The following is a 14563-nucleotide window of genomic DNA, read 5'->3' on the forward strand; positions in this document are numbered from 1 at the left end:
GCCACTTGGTGTCAGAACAGCATATTGCAACCACACAGTCCAAGATGTCCTTGGAATTGTTTTGTTTGTTCGTGTCTTTGTTTTTGCCTCATTATTGACCAACGGGTCAAAAAAAAAAAATGACCCGCATGTACGAATGAATAAACAAATCAGTGAATCAGTGAATCGATTATTCGATTTATCGATAAATACCGACTTCCTGTCACATTTGAAATCTCTTCAAGACTCCACACTTGAAATTCAGTCACAATGTTTACCAAAAGATAAGGAAAGTGCTTCTTTCTTGTCAACTTAACACACTGATGCCTTCAACAAGGGCTTGAACAACAACATATGCGACCGACAAATATGTGTTACTATATGTGTTACTGGTGCACACACTGAACCTGCAGACAATATCGTGTTTTTTCCCGATTAATTATTAAAATATCGTAGCATCCAAATCACGTCACTCAGTGTTTGTGTTGGCTTTGGGCCACACCTCCAATGACGTCACGGCGCTGCATAAGGACGACATCAAGACAGATTTAAGAGACCACAGAGATGAGCAGCCACACCTTCAAAATAAGACCCTTCAAAGCGCTTCGGCACAATTCACCGGAACCTGCAGACGTTTTGTCATCGCCCACCGGACAACAAAGCAGAGGCTTCAGATTACACCAGAAAGAAATTGATTTATATTTTCCATCCATCCATTTTCAATACCTGCTTCTTCCTGAGATCAGGGTCACGGGGCTCTGCTGGAGCCTCTCCCTGCTGTCATAGGGTGAAGGCGGGGTGACACCCTGGACAAGTGGCTAGTTCTTCGCAGGGACACATAGAGTCAAACAACCATTCACATTCACATACATTATTATATTTTTATTTGAGTACATTGGGCGAAACTGTACATTTGAATACACCTCAACTTCACTGAACACATAAATAAAGATGTTTGTTTTTCATAATAACAATCTGAACATGTTTAGTGCCGTGTTTTGTTGTTGCGTCTGTCTCTTCAACGCGTCAAGGAACGTCCGACCGCTCGAACACACACTTATATTTTGAAAACCGGAAGTTGAGTTTCCCCCCTATTCCTGTTCAACTAAAGCTGGGAGCTGTTTTTGACAGCGAGTGATCAGTGACACGATCCCAAAAAAATAACAAAAAAAAATAAATCGAACTCGGATCCCCGCTGGAGGTTTTTGTACGTTAACACAACGAATCTCCCGGAGCCGCTGGACCTTCACTGCCGCCGCTCAGCTACGACCCGGAACATGACGGAGCTCAGGCAGCGTGGAGCCCGTGACGGCGACCCGACGCTTCAGCATCAGCCGTCGGAGGACAAGGTAACGTCCGCTCGGTGCGGGTAGCCATGCTAACGGCTAAGCTAACTAGCCAGCCAGCCAGCCAGCTGGAGGTGGACTGATGGTCCCCCGCACGGCGGCTCGGCTTCGCTGCTTACATGGTGGGTGTTTAGCGGCACGGCACAGAGCCATTAGGTTGGAAATTTGTCAGTGTGGGCTATAAACACACACACACTTCTGCCGCCAAACTGCTGACAAAATAAACAGTCGATTGGCTGATTGGTTGCGACCTGCGGCGGGTTTCCTGGTTGACAATTTCAAACGACACGCTCGTTGAAACCTGCTGCTCTCACGTCTTCTGCCCTCATTCACTCGATATCTTATTCAGCATTGAGTCACATTTTAGTGAGTTTTGTGTGTGTGTGTGTGTGTGTGTGTGTGTGTGTGTGTGTGTGTGTGTGTGTGTGTGTGTGTGTGTGTGTTTAAAGCTAGTTCCATATACAGTTTTAAATGCTGGCCTAGTAATAGTTGACATACAGTGGCAGCTCGCCAGCTTCATTGCACGTCGAGATGCTGCTAATAGTGTGTTTGTTGTTCACATACACACCCCCACATTCAAGGAAGTTTATTGTCATACCAGTTCACAGTTGCACGTCACTGGTACCAAATTAGGACTCAGGGCCCGGTGTAAGCCTAAATAAATAAAAACATGGAAAAACAATAAAAATGCTAAGCAAATGGTTAAAAAAAAAAGTGTAAGTGTATGTACATGTTTGTATAGGTATAAAGAGTATGACCAGTGTAGTATAAACAAGACCAGATGTATATCAACTTGTTTGTAAAATAAAAAGAAAGTAACTGTCGTGTTGTGCACAGGTTAAAAAATCCAGTAAGTAAACTATTTCTCAATCCACACTAAAAGGTTGAGCCCCAGTAATTAGTTGGAGCGGGAAGGGGGCGTGGCGATGGGCGTGGCAGATATGGGCGACGGGTGTTAAGCATTAGCGAGCTGGAACTTTGTTATATATATATATATATATATATATATATATATATATATATATATATAAATGTATATATATAAATGTGTATATATATATAAATGTATATATATAAATGTGTATATATATATATGTATGTATATATATATATATATATATATATAAATGTATATATATATATGTATATATATATATATGTATGTATATATATATATATATGTATATATATATATAAATGTATATATATATGTATATATATATATGTATGTATATATATATATATGTATATATATATGTATATATATATATATGTATATGTATATATATATGTATATGTATATATATATGTATGTGTATATATATATATATGTGTATATATATATATGTGTATATATATATATATGTGTATGTATATACATATATATATATATATATATGTATATATATATATATATATGTATATGTATATATATATATGTATATGTATATATATATATATATGTATATGTATATATATATGTATATATATATGTGTATATATATGTATATATATATATATATATGTATATATATGTATATGTATATATATATATATATATATATATATATATATATATATATATATATATGTTTGACCTCATTTGGTTGTATTGTAGTTTAAGGGCAGCAGCGTGTTTAATGAATTATCAGGTAATTCCCGCCGTTTTGCAGTAGTTTAGCTCTCTTACTCAGAGCTAGTTAGCCTGCTAGCGCACTAGACCCCTGATAAGAGATGGATTGAAAGGTTGACTCGTGTCATCAAGAAGACAATTCTTGTGGCGATATGGGGAAGAAGAGAGACGGGCAGAGGAGGTGACTGGGCAGCCAGTACAGAGCTCTGATGGAGACATGGGTTGTACGAAGGATTTTTGATATCGTTATGTGAAGCAGAGAAACGGTGGTGCATTGCTCTCTGAAGATGTAATAACCTTGAAGAGTCCTGGCGTCACAGGAAAGAAGAACTCAGAACAACCACCGCTGAACCCCTAGTAGGTGCCTGTAGCACTTGCCAGTAGCATGCTGGGTAACGCTGAGGTCCGCCGGTGGATGGACCAGAGTAGAGCTGGACAATTACCATATTGCTGTCGTACGTCAGTCTGTTATCAGCCAATGAGAGAAGATAAGAAATGATCAGCCATTGGTGGAGATGGTGTTAACATTGTAAGCAAGGCCACCGCCAGCTTATGAATGAGTCTCCTGAAGGCAGGAAACACCGTCCTGGACGTGCTCATCCTGCCACGGCTCCCTTCCTGTTTTCTCCGCTGCCCACTAATCATGGAAGGGGAGGAGTGTTTGTGTGAAAGCAAAGCCTATTTTTAACCCAAGCATCCTGAATGATGGATCCTGTTGCCATGGAAACCAGCAGGCGGGGGAGGAAGAGGAAGAAGGGGAGGAGGAGGATGACGGGGTCTGCGCGCCGCTGCTCTCAGTGTCAGCTGTGTCGGACAGATAAAACGCTGCTCTCCCCGATTCTTTCATCACGGCCGCACCAAAACTGACCGTGTCCGTCAGACTGACCTCTAATGACCTTGAGAGACGGAACCCTGGAGAGAAAAAAAGTCCTGGAAAGTTCAAGCCTCCGCGTGGGTCCGTCCACCGGAGCAGCAGGAAGGAGGTCACATGATGTGTTGGGGTGCAGAACTGGTGGTGGAGGAGGAGGAGGAGGCGGAGGCCTCCGTCAGTGAACAGATGGCTCAGAGACCACAAACAATATGGACGAGATGATTTCCGCCCACACGCGTCTCAACACGTCCTCGCTGATGAGTCCTTCAGCTCTGGACGGGATTGTGTGTGTTTTACACAGCCTGTGTGTGAAGCCAAGAGACAGAGTAGACGGAGGTCCCCGTGTCCAACACAAAACCTAAATATGGCAATAAAAAAAAAACTGGTGATGGAAACTAAAGCTCAACTTGGAAAAGCCTCTCAAATATTGGCTGAAAGGTTTTGACTCCCATCAGGTGGTTTTCCACACGGATCCATGTGGAGGAGTATCGCAGAAGTGTCATGGAAACACTGTTTTCACGTTGACACTTCAGCGGACCTGACGTGCGGGGTCACATGACCAGCTCACTGACCGGTGAATATGGCACATTATGATTGGACGGAGGAGGAGACGGAATATTTTTTCACAAGTCATCGCAGAGAAAAATCTACCAAGCATTCTGGACAGCAAACAACATGGAGATGCAGAATTATACAAGGAATTCTTCCCTCCATCCTCCTCACAGTGGCGTCTCACTGGATCAGATTCTATGAGAATTCCGGCTTATGCGCTTCACACCGTTCAAATGTCATCACACCTGCAAATGGCAATTATACTTTGTCAAAATAGAAATTTTTATTTTGTGAAAAACTCATGGAAACGCAGTGAGTTTCAGTCAGCTGACGTGTTGCCTGAGTGTGTTTGTGTGTGCGTGCGCGAGGTCGTCTTGTGACGCTGATCATGTGACCGACTGTGTGCGCGAGCAAAGGTCAGATGTACATCCGGACAAACGAAGGCAGCTGCGGGGTCGCGACCCCTCCTTGCCGAAGGCTCCGTCTTCACCTCCCCTCCTCTTCCTCCTCTTCCTCCTCTTCCTCTCCTCAGTGCTCCGACAGCGAGCTGAGGGCCGAGAAAGATGGCGGCGTCTCGGACGGCGAATCCAAGGCCGACTCCGGCGTTCCCGAGGTGCCCGTCCCTCCCGACGACACCCCCGTGGTCCTGAACAAGGCGCTGTCCGGACTCTCCTCCAGGTAGGAAGCCCCACACAAAGCTGTAGTTTGCTCTGAAGTTTGTAGTTTCTGGTTGGTTAAGAACAGAGACAGGTGAATGAATGACTGAATGAATGAATGAATGAATGAATGAATGAATGAATGAATCGTCTCACATCCTGATCATGTGACTGTGTTTCCTGTCAGATGGAAGAACTGGTGGGTGCGAGGCATCCTCACCTTAGCCATGATCTCCTTCTTCTTCTTCATCATCTACCTGGGCCCCATGGTGCTTATGATGATTGTGAGTAGCAAGACCTGGTTGTTGTTGTTGTTGTTGTTGTTGTTGTTTCACTCCAGCAGCTTCTCTGTAGATTCTTTATGATATGTGAGAGTCTGAGGGCAGGAAATACTGAAGCTGTCTCACTCAGCTGCACATTCAAGCAGTGGCAATTGGAAAGATAAATGAAGATATGAGTTCCAGTACTTGCATATGACCCACATTCAAATCCTGTCATGGTTTTTGGTTTGAGTGTATCTTTGCAGTGAAGTCCACCGTTTGCAAGAACCGCAGTGGAAAAAAGTCAGACGCTCTTAATGTTTGCCTTACTTTAAAGATTTGCCAGAGATGCCAACAAATTGTGTTTTGTTGTTGTTTGTGAGACAAAATGAGAAAACCAAAGTTCTTGTTGTTGTCGTACTCTGGATGTGTTGCAGTGGAAACAGTGCAGCGTGTGGCTGAACATCGGTGGCTGCACTGAAACAAACTGCACTTGGAGACTTGAAAGTGATTCTCCGCAACACATCACAAATTCACGAGGCGTCCAAAAACTTTTTTCCACCACTGAACGTTGCAGATAAACTGTGTACGAGAGAAGCAGGGTGGCCTCTGAAACTGTCTCCGTTGGTCAGTTGTGTTGTGTCAGTGTCAGTGTCAGTGTGTGGGTCCCTGCCTGCTCACCTCAGTCTCCCCCTGCAGGTCCTCTGTGTTCAGATCAAGTGCTTCCATGAAATCATCACCATCGGCTACAGCGTCTACCACTCCTACCACCTGCCCTGGTTCAGGACGCTCAGCTGGTAAAAGAGGCGGACACACACACACACACACACACGCACTATCCTAGCAGAGTTGATGCTCACTGGCTGGTCTCTGTCTCCCTGCCCAGCCGACTGCTGCAGGTTTGTTTTTCACCATCACCCCTCAGACTGCAGTAGATTTGAGTCCTTTAAGCCAATCAGCCCAGGTGTCCTGTGACTGTGATTTCCCTTTAGCTCCAGTGGTGGAGAAGGTAGCGGGATAGTTGGCAGGAGAGCGGGCAGCCTCACGCTCACGGTGCCTGGAACGTCCACAGGGTTTTTTTTTTAATTAGATTCTTTATTGTAGCATATATATATATATATATATATATATATGTATATGTAAGCAGAAATGCCATAAATAAATGAAAGAAGAAAACAAAACAAAAGAAGCCTTAACACTCAAAGAAAACAAATTTCCAGAAACCTTCTGTCTTTATCAAAATGTATTAAACTAGATATTATGTTCAGCTACTGAAACATTATCAACTATTACATTACTGCAACTATATTACTATTATATTACAGCACTTTATTGCCGTATTTTATATCGTACACCTAGGCACTGCAGGTATTATGCACATGCACTGTATTAGTACTATATATAGAGTCTATACATAACATACACTAATTACCATATCCCAGATACAATTTATTAACATTGAGTATTATACACACTATTACCACATATTTAAGTGTAGTACGCTCTGTATAAACACTGTATTTATTATGTACATGCTATACTTTTGAATATTATACACTCTTATTGCCATGCTCCCTATGCAGCACATTGACACTAATTATACACACTAATACCATATGGTTACAGTATATTGCAGTACAATACAACAGCATCACATACAAGCAGCATCAGTATTTATTGTTAATTGTGGCAGCTGACGGCGTCGCTGACTTCCAGGCGTCGTGAGCGAGGCGACCGGGTGAACTGCTGCTGCTGCTGCTGCTGCTGCTGCTGCTGCTGCCGCCGCCGCTGCCGCTGCCGTCCAGCTTCAAGGTTGATTTTTTTTTTTCCTCTTTACGTTGTCGCGCCGTGCAGGTACTTCCTGCTGTGCGTCAACTACTTCTTCTACGGTGAGACGGTGACGGATTACTTCTTCACGCTGGTGCAGAGGGAGGAGCCGCTGCGCATCCTCAGCAAATACCACCGCTTCATCTCCTTCGCCCTCTACCTCACAGGTACACACAACTCAACTCTTTGGCTCTCTGTGATGTCACCAAGGGAGTTGTTGTCTCTCCCCGGCTTGTGACCACAGCCCCAGCCAGGGTTTTGGCTCCACCCACTGAGGCCCCCTGGTTTTTATCCCCTTCCAAACAACTTTGATCTTTAAGAGATGCAGACTTGAATGATCCTTTGTTGGGAATTCTGTGCTGCTCAAAGTAACGACGGGAAATCAAAACAGAGCTCTCGACGTCTAAGTTCACAAACTTTGCTCCAAACAGAGGGCTAAATATGCACTTCTTCTGAATTCATAGAAGGCTGTTTTTGTTTTTTGCTTTTTTTTGCAATCAATCCTCCACTTCAACCTTAATTGGAGAGAAACTGAAGATGCGAGAGTGCAGCAAGTGCGCTGCCAACAGAGGGCAGTGCTGAGTCGAACAGCAGCAACTGCCAACTGCTGTGGCGGCAAACTTAAGATTCAATTTTCTGCATTCGACAAGAACACGCACGCAGGCACACGCACGTGCACACACTCACTCACACCAATGGATGTTACCGACTAACTAAGTCACTAAAGTCAGCGCTGAGGTCGCACTTCCTGCCCTCAGTTTATAAACTAGGTGCTGTGGCAGGTGCTCGCATAGCCGCTCGCTGCCAAACAGGAAGTGGCGAGAACAGAGAGAACCCTGACTTCCTGCGCTCTGCACAGCGGTTTGGCTCATCTCAGATGGACCCTGAGGGGCGTGTGAGGCGCTGCAGGTGGAGGTGGAGGTGGAGGTGGAGGTGGAAGCCCTGCGGCTGCGCTGTGGTGTCTCCTCTCTCACCGAGCTCTCTCTCCTCGCTGAAAACGACCCAGTGTTCTGAGCCTCACACCACAGCCCCCACCCCCCCCCACTCCCCCCCCTCTCTTTCTGTGAAGTAGGTCACTCTAAATTTAGTGGCCTAGAGGTGAGTTGGATTCTGACTCAATTAATCCCCCTCCTCCTCTTCCTCTTCTTCCTCCTCCTCCTCCAGGATTCCTTTATTGTCGAGTCTCTAACGTGTTTTTTTTTCTCTTTGCTGTCGTGCTGTTGCAGGTTTCTGCATGTTTGTGCTCAGTCTGGTGAAGAAGCACTACCGCCTGCAGTTCTACATGGTGAGTGCCTCCCCCACCCTCCCCTCCAGGCAGCTGGCTAGTTAATGAGGCCGTCCTGGGGGATGTGGGCCACAGTTTGTTGGTTCTAAGACGGTTAGAAAAAAAAAGATTCATGCGCTCCATCAGTTGGTGGTCAGTGTGGACGAGGCGCTGCCTCCAGCCGCTCGCTCACACTGCGGTGACGGAGGCGTGGCGCCCGGCAGAGCGCTCGCTGGGCGCCACGCTGGCAACAGTAGGTATTGACCCTGTGTTGACCCTGTTGGTTTGTAAACATAGAGTGTGTGTGTGTGTGTGTGTGTGTGTGTGTGTGTGTGTGTGTGTGTGTGTGTGTGTGTGTGTGTGTGTGTGTGGCCTGCAGAGCACTTACTGACTGTGGTTTGGTCGGCGTGCAGGCGGCACCACAAGTGGCTACGAGTGAAGATAAAGACACTGAGAGTGGCAACTGTGGGAAATATTAGCTTCGTATTAGCTTCATATTAGCTTCAGTATTGTGTTTGGATGAGGCTAGCACACTGTGTCAGCTGTAGACGACATCCAGTGGTCGCAGGTTGTAACTGTAGACACTGTTTGGTTTTGAAGTTATCCTTTTTATTCTTGTGTGATTTCCTTCGTCGCGCGTCAGTCGTTTTGCAGTTCCTCTCGTTACCACAAGAGGTCGTCCGACTGACCACGTTGTTTTGCCTCCGCAGTTCGGTTGGACCCATGTGACCCTGCTGATTGTGGTGACTCAGTCTCACCTCATCATCCACAACCTGTTTGAGGGGATGATCTGGTAGGTCGACTGTGTTGTAGCGTCAAAGAAACACAACGAGCGCGGCATCGTCAGTGTTGACGAATTTCAGTTATGACTCTTCTGTTGGCGACCAGGTTCATCGTGCCGATCTCCTGCGTCATCTGCAACGACATCATGGCCTACATGTTTGGCTTCTTTTTCGGCCGCACACCTCTCATTAAGGTGGGTTCTTCTTCTTCTTCTACTTCTGCTTCTTCTTCTTCTTCTTCTTCTTCTGCTTCTTCTGTCGACCCCTCTGTCATCTGCAAAAAACTCATCCAGTCCAGGCTGCGCATTGATTTTATGTTTTACAGGAGGGCAGGGGACTTGGGTTTTTTTTGTGACATGTGGACTTTTAACAGTGCATTGTGTGCAGTGACAGAGGGGGAACTATTTTTTAGCAACGTGCTTGTGTAAAAAAACAACAAGAAAATTATTTATTTATTTATTTATTTATTTATGTGTTTTGATTGATTGAATGGAAATGAGAGCGGCAAATAAATGTTATTTTTCAAAAATCAAATCTTCTTTTCCCGTCTGCTCCTCCTCCTCTTCCTCCTCCTCCTCATTACGCTGACGTCCTCGCTGTTCCCTCCACAGCTGTCGCCCAAGAAGACCTGGGAGGGATTCATCGGCGGCCTCTTCTCCACCATCGTCTTCGGGATTTTGGTAAGAAGTCTCAACTAAACAGTTGGTCCCCACAGCAGCGCCCCCCGAAGGGTTTTAAAGAAAATGTAGATAGCAGCTTGTTGTACTGGTAGGGGAAAAAACAGCGTGGTCAAGTTGTGTCATCTGGTGGACACGAAAGACAACTCATGCAATAAAAGTCAAAAAGCAGCGGCCACTGGTGACCGAGGACAGCGGAGGTGGAATGAAACTGCCGCTTTTATGGCATCATGAAGTTAATACTGAGATTTTATTACCAGGAGCTCTTTGATGATTCACACCTGGGAGGCAGTAGATTACGTTACATTAGATTAGATTGGATTAGACCACACTAAAATAGATTACTGTGCATTAGGTCACATTAAATTACATGACATTAGATTGCAGCGTGACGACTGTGGTTGCCGTTAATAAAGCAAAGGCAGGAGCGCTGACCTTGTGTCCTGATGCCACACACACACACACACACACACACACACTGAGTCCTGAGTGTGAAGGTGAACCTCCTCCTCCTCTTCCTGCAGCTCTCCTACGTGATGGCTGGATGGCGCTACTTCGTCTGCCCGGTGGAGTTCAACAACGACTCCAACAGCTTCCAGGTGGACTGCGAGCCCTCGGAGCTCTTCCAGCTGCAGGACTACGGCCTGCCCAGCGTGCTGGAGTCCCTGACTGGCTGGGTGAGGAACTTGTGAAACAATCCAACTGTCAGTATAATGTGGATGTCTTGTTTGTTCCTTCTTAGTCTATAAATATTTTAGTTCTTTAGTTCTTTTTAATCAATATAATCTCCATTCTTTTCCACTGTATTGTTGCGGTAATCATGCAAATTTCCCCAATGTGGGATTAATGAAGGCATCTTCTTCTCCTCCTCCTCCTCCTTCCAACTCTTCCTGCCTGCTGTGTCAGAGCACGGTGAGACTCTACCCCTTCCAGATCCACAGCATCGCTCTCTCCTCCTTCGCCTCCATCATGGGGCCCTTCGGTGGCTTCTTTGCCAGCGGCTTCAAGAGAGCCTTCAAGATCAAGGTGAGGAGAATCCACACTGCCGTCCGCATTCTGCGTCCAACACCTCCCCGTTAACCTCCCGGGACTTTCTCCTTTTCGCTTTTTCCTCCTTTTTTTTTTTGCACCTGTTGTAGGATTTTGCCAACACCATCCCAGGTCACGGCGGCATCATGGACCGGTTCGACTGCCAGTACCTCATGGCCACCTTCGTCAACGTCTACATCGCCAGCTTCATCAGGTAACAGCGGCACGACGGCACCGGGTGAAGAATTCCAAGGTCGTTTAAAATGCGCCACTGCAGCAGTTGCAAAACCGACTCGGGACTCCTTCCAGTGAGCCGGGTTTGCAGCAAAATAAAAGCAAAAGTTCTAAAATGTTGACAAAGAACGATTTTTAATTAAAATAAATAAATAAATAAAACAAATTTGAAAAAAAAAAACTGAAAACGCTGCTAGTGACTCCTCTGCCAGCTGGTCTACCTGCCTGGCGGTGGTGAGTCCTTCCAATCAGCTGTGAGGTTGATCGCCTCCACCCTTCCCACTCCTCACTTCTCCTCTTCCTCCTCCTCCTCCTCCTAAGGGGTCCCAACCCCACCAAGGTCATCCAGCAGCTCCTGGCGCTGCGCGTGGACCAGCAGCTCCACATCTTCAACTCCCTGAAGGCCCACCTGACCGAGAGGGGTCTGCTGCCGGCGCTGGAGGAGGCCGCCGCCGCCTAGAGCGCCGCTGACGACTGCAGGAGAGGGGGAGGAGGGCGGAAGGTGGGGGAGGAGCCAGGAGGGAGGGCGGGGAAGGGTGGGGAGCGCTGTGGGAGTTGTGGAAAAAATACCCATGAGAAGGTAAAAAACCCCACAACAGCAAGCAGAGAAGCGAAGGTCATTCCATTTCCCCTGAGCACGCTGGGTGCGTTTCCGACGGCGGTGCGTTCAGGCTGCCTCGGTAATTTACTGTACTGTCTCACATTTCCATCCACTTGTATTTATCTCAGTCACCGTGGGGACGGCTGTATCCTCTGTGTTCCTGTTAACACGTGTTTTGCTATTTAATTGTGTGTTGTTGTGTGTTTTTGTTGTTTCGATGCACTGCCCTCCACAGTTACTCACTGTATTATTATTGCCGCTCGCCGACTTTAGGTTTTAAATTTCCTTTATTGTGTTTGGTTTCTATTTATACATAGACGGTTTTTATATTTGCTACGTGCAGGATCTTAATGTGTGTGCGTTCGCGCGTGCGTCTCTTGTTCTTCACTGCCATCCATCATGGTCGAGCCTCCGCTGCTCACTTCATCATCATCATCATCATCATCATCTTCGTCATTACCATCGTGGAAACTCTGCTGTTTGTTTTGCAAAAACTCAATCCCAAACCTTTCTCTCTCTTTTTTGCCGTTGCCATCTTTCCATCACTTTTCCTTACGGTGCGCACACACCAGCGCCATTCTTCCCTTTTGGCAGTAGGTGGCACTGTTGTTACAGCAGGATGGTGCAAGATAATGCAGCGTCGTCCTTGTTTCCATATTTGGAAAAAAAAAAAAAAAAAAAAGAATCTCTTGGAGGGTTAAAGAGAAAACAGACACTTATTTAGAAAGTTTAGGTTGATTAAAAGTGAAAAGCCTTGAAGATGCGTCACAGGTGCATTGTGGGAGATGTAGGCTGCAGAAGCCGCAGGGCTTTTCAGCTAAAGGTCTTGTTTAAACTTCTTTGAAAATGTGAAATGATAGAAAGGAAGAACTACCATCACCAACTGCCCTGTGGATTTTTCTTCAACATATATACGTATATATTTTTTTTTATTTTGAAAATATGAATTTGCGATGTCGCTGAGATTTTTGTTCCGATTAAAGTCTGGAAAGAAATCAAAGACTGATCTTTTTTTTTTGTCACTATAGTCTCTTTAAAAGATGAGATCAGATTAGATTTATTTTCCAGGTGAAATCGCCGCACTTGTTACTCATCCATCAGCCAATCCGCATCTTCATCTCCTCCACAACCACATTGTCTGCCACCGTCTCGTCCAATCAGATCCCTCGTCATCAGTGAAAGCCAAACGACCTCTGAGGGGCCAACAGCAATATGAACATTCAGGCAGTGTAGCAGCGATGTCAAGGTTGATTCCATCAAACTCACTGCGTTCACTTTCATCTTTTTTAATTTGTCTTTTTTTAAAAGTGTACATATATTTAAACAATTTCGTTTTTGCTTCATTAGTCTCAAAACAGTTGAATTAGTTCCATTCACGCTTCAAGTCTGAAACTCGTCTAAAGTATTTTTACCTCAAAGTATTTATTGAATTACAGCAGCAAATCAGTGTTTTTATTGTACATTTAAGATGTCTAGGATGATGTCCGCTGTCAGTATTTTTGCTTAGAGAAATATTCAAACTATTAATAATATTATTATTATTATTATTATTATTATTATTATTATTATGATTATTAAGACCATGTAGGACAGAGTTTAGAGCTATAGCAGAGTTTTAGTGCGGTCAGGTGTTTTTTCTATGACTGTGTTCCGCCCCCGCCAGACCGGAAGCTGGATGTCGGCGTCCTGGATTCTCGGATTCTGCTTCTTCCTCAAGCTCTCTACTGCCGTGTCTTAGGTCGGCCACTAGAGGGGGCCGGAGCTTCTGTGGCGTGTCCCCCCGCCGTCTTGCCACTGCACACTCCACTCTCCAAATTACTCATTCAGCCACTGACGAGCGGAGCAAAGAGGACAAAATTTTATATTTTATATACTTGGGTTGCCACACTGGAAACTCCTTTAGCCATTTTGTAAACGAGAACGACGCCGCTGGCTGTTGTAACCAGGTCATATGAAGAATGTAAATGTCAGATTGTCGCTGCCACCACAGGCTCAAAGGTTCCCGTAGTTTTATTTCCTGCTTATAGAGTCCCCTAAAAATAAATCTATTTGTTCTCCTCTAAGAAAAAAAAAAGAAAAAGCTGTGCAATGGTTTGTGTTGAGTTGTTCACTTTTGTCAGCAGAGACAAACGCCTTGTGCTCTCTTCTTTTGGTCCTTGATTTTATTTATTGATTTTTTTTCGACGCTGATTATGTGCTTTGCCCTCGGTTCACAGAGAAATTAAAGTTCTAAAAAAAAAAGGAGGAATCATGTGCTGTGATGTGGGTCCTTTTTCCTCTCACTGTTCTTCCCCATTCTGCTGCACCGCTGCGTGGGGAACATGTGTGTGCGTGTTTGGCAAGGGTCAGCGGCTCTGACTGAGAGAGAAACTGCTAAATAAAACAACCGCACTGCTGGAGTTAGGAGGAGCTGGAATCATAGGATTCGAGTCACTTTTTGTTTGAGTCATGTTCTGGTCGGGAATCTTAAAGCAACTCTGGGTAACTTGAACTTGCTACGAGTAACGCCGTAGCAAACGTCCAACACTTTTATTACTTCGTCTTTAATCGAGGTGACTTATTGGGTTCCATTCCGTCATTTTACAATCTTATGTATTTGTAATAGTAGTCTGTCAGACCGCCTCTAAATAAACGAGTGACGTTGCCGTAAAGTTTGTTCGTCGAAAAGTTATCTAGAGCTGCTTTAAAGGCCTCATTTTCTGTCTGTTTTCAGATTTCTTTTTTCTTTTCTTTTTTTTACAACTCTGGGCTCCAGGGGGAGGAGCCTTCCCAGATTAATCAACTACATTTCAAGAGAGTGGCATAATTAGCCCTGTGTTTACAACCTTCCTGCTCAGACCAATGCTTTGACA

The 14563-nt window shown here is 45.0% G+C and overlaps 1 protein-coding gene across 1 annotated transcript; it reads left to right on the forward strand.

The window, feature by feature from the left end:
- Positions 1-1117: 1117 nt before the first annotated feature.
- cds2 (CDP-diacylglycerol synthase (phosphatidate cytidylyltransferase) 2) lies at positions 1118-11603 on the forward strand. Its single transcript, XM_076025465.1, has 13 exons — positions 1118-1328; positions 4914-5059; positions 5225-5321; positions 5997-6094; positions 7152-7291; positions 8351-8409; positions 9099-9181; positions 9277-9364; positions 9782-9850; positions 10372-10524; positions 10754-10873; positions 10987-11090; positions 11432-11603. The coding sequence occupies exons 1-13, from the start codon at positions 1257-1259 to the stop codon at positions 11568-11570; spliced, it is 1368 nt and encodes a 455-aa protein (XP_075881580.1). The 5' UTR covers positions 1118-1256; the 3' UTR covers positions 11571-11603.
- The last annotated feature ends 2960 nt before the right edge of the window (positions 11604-14563 follow it).

This window comes from Nelusetta ayraudi, unplaced genomic scaffold (assembly GCF_046127955.1).
Source record: "Nelusetta ayraudi isolate G7.1 ecotype Tasmania unplaced genomic scaffold, CSIRO-AGI_Nayr_v1 ptg000018l, whole genome shotgun sequence".
NCBI lineage: Eukaryota > Metazoa > Chordata > Actinopteri > Tetraodontiformes > Monacanthidae > Nelusetta > Nelusetta ayraudi.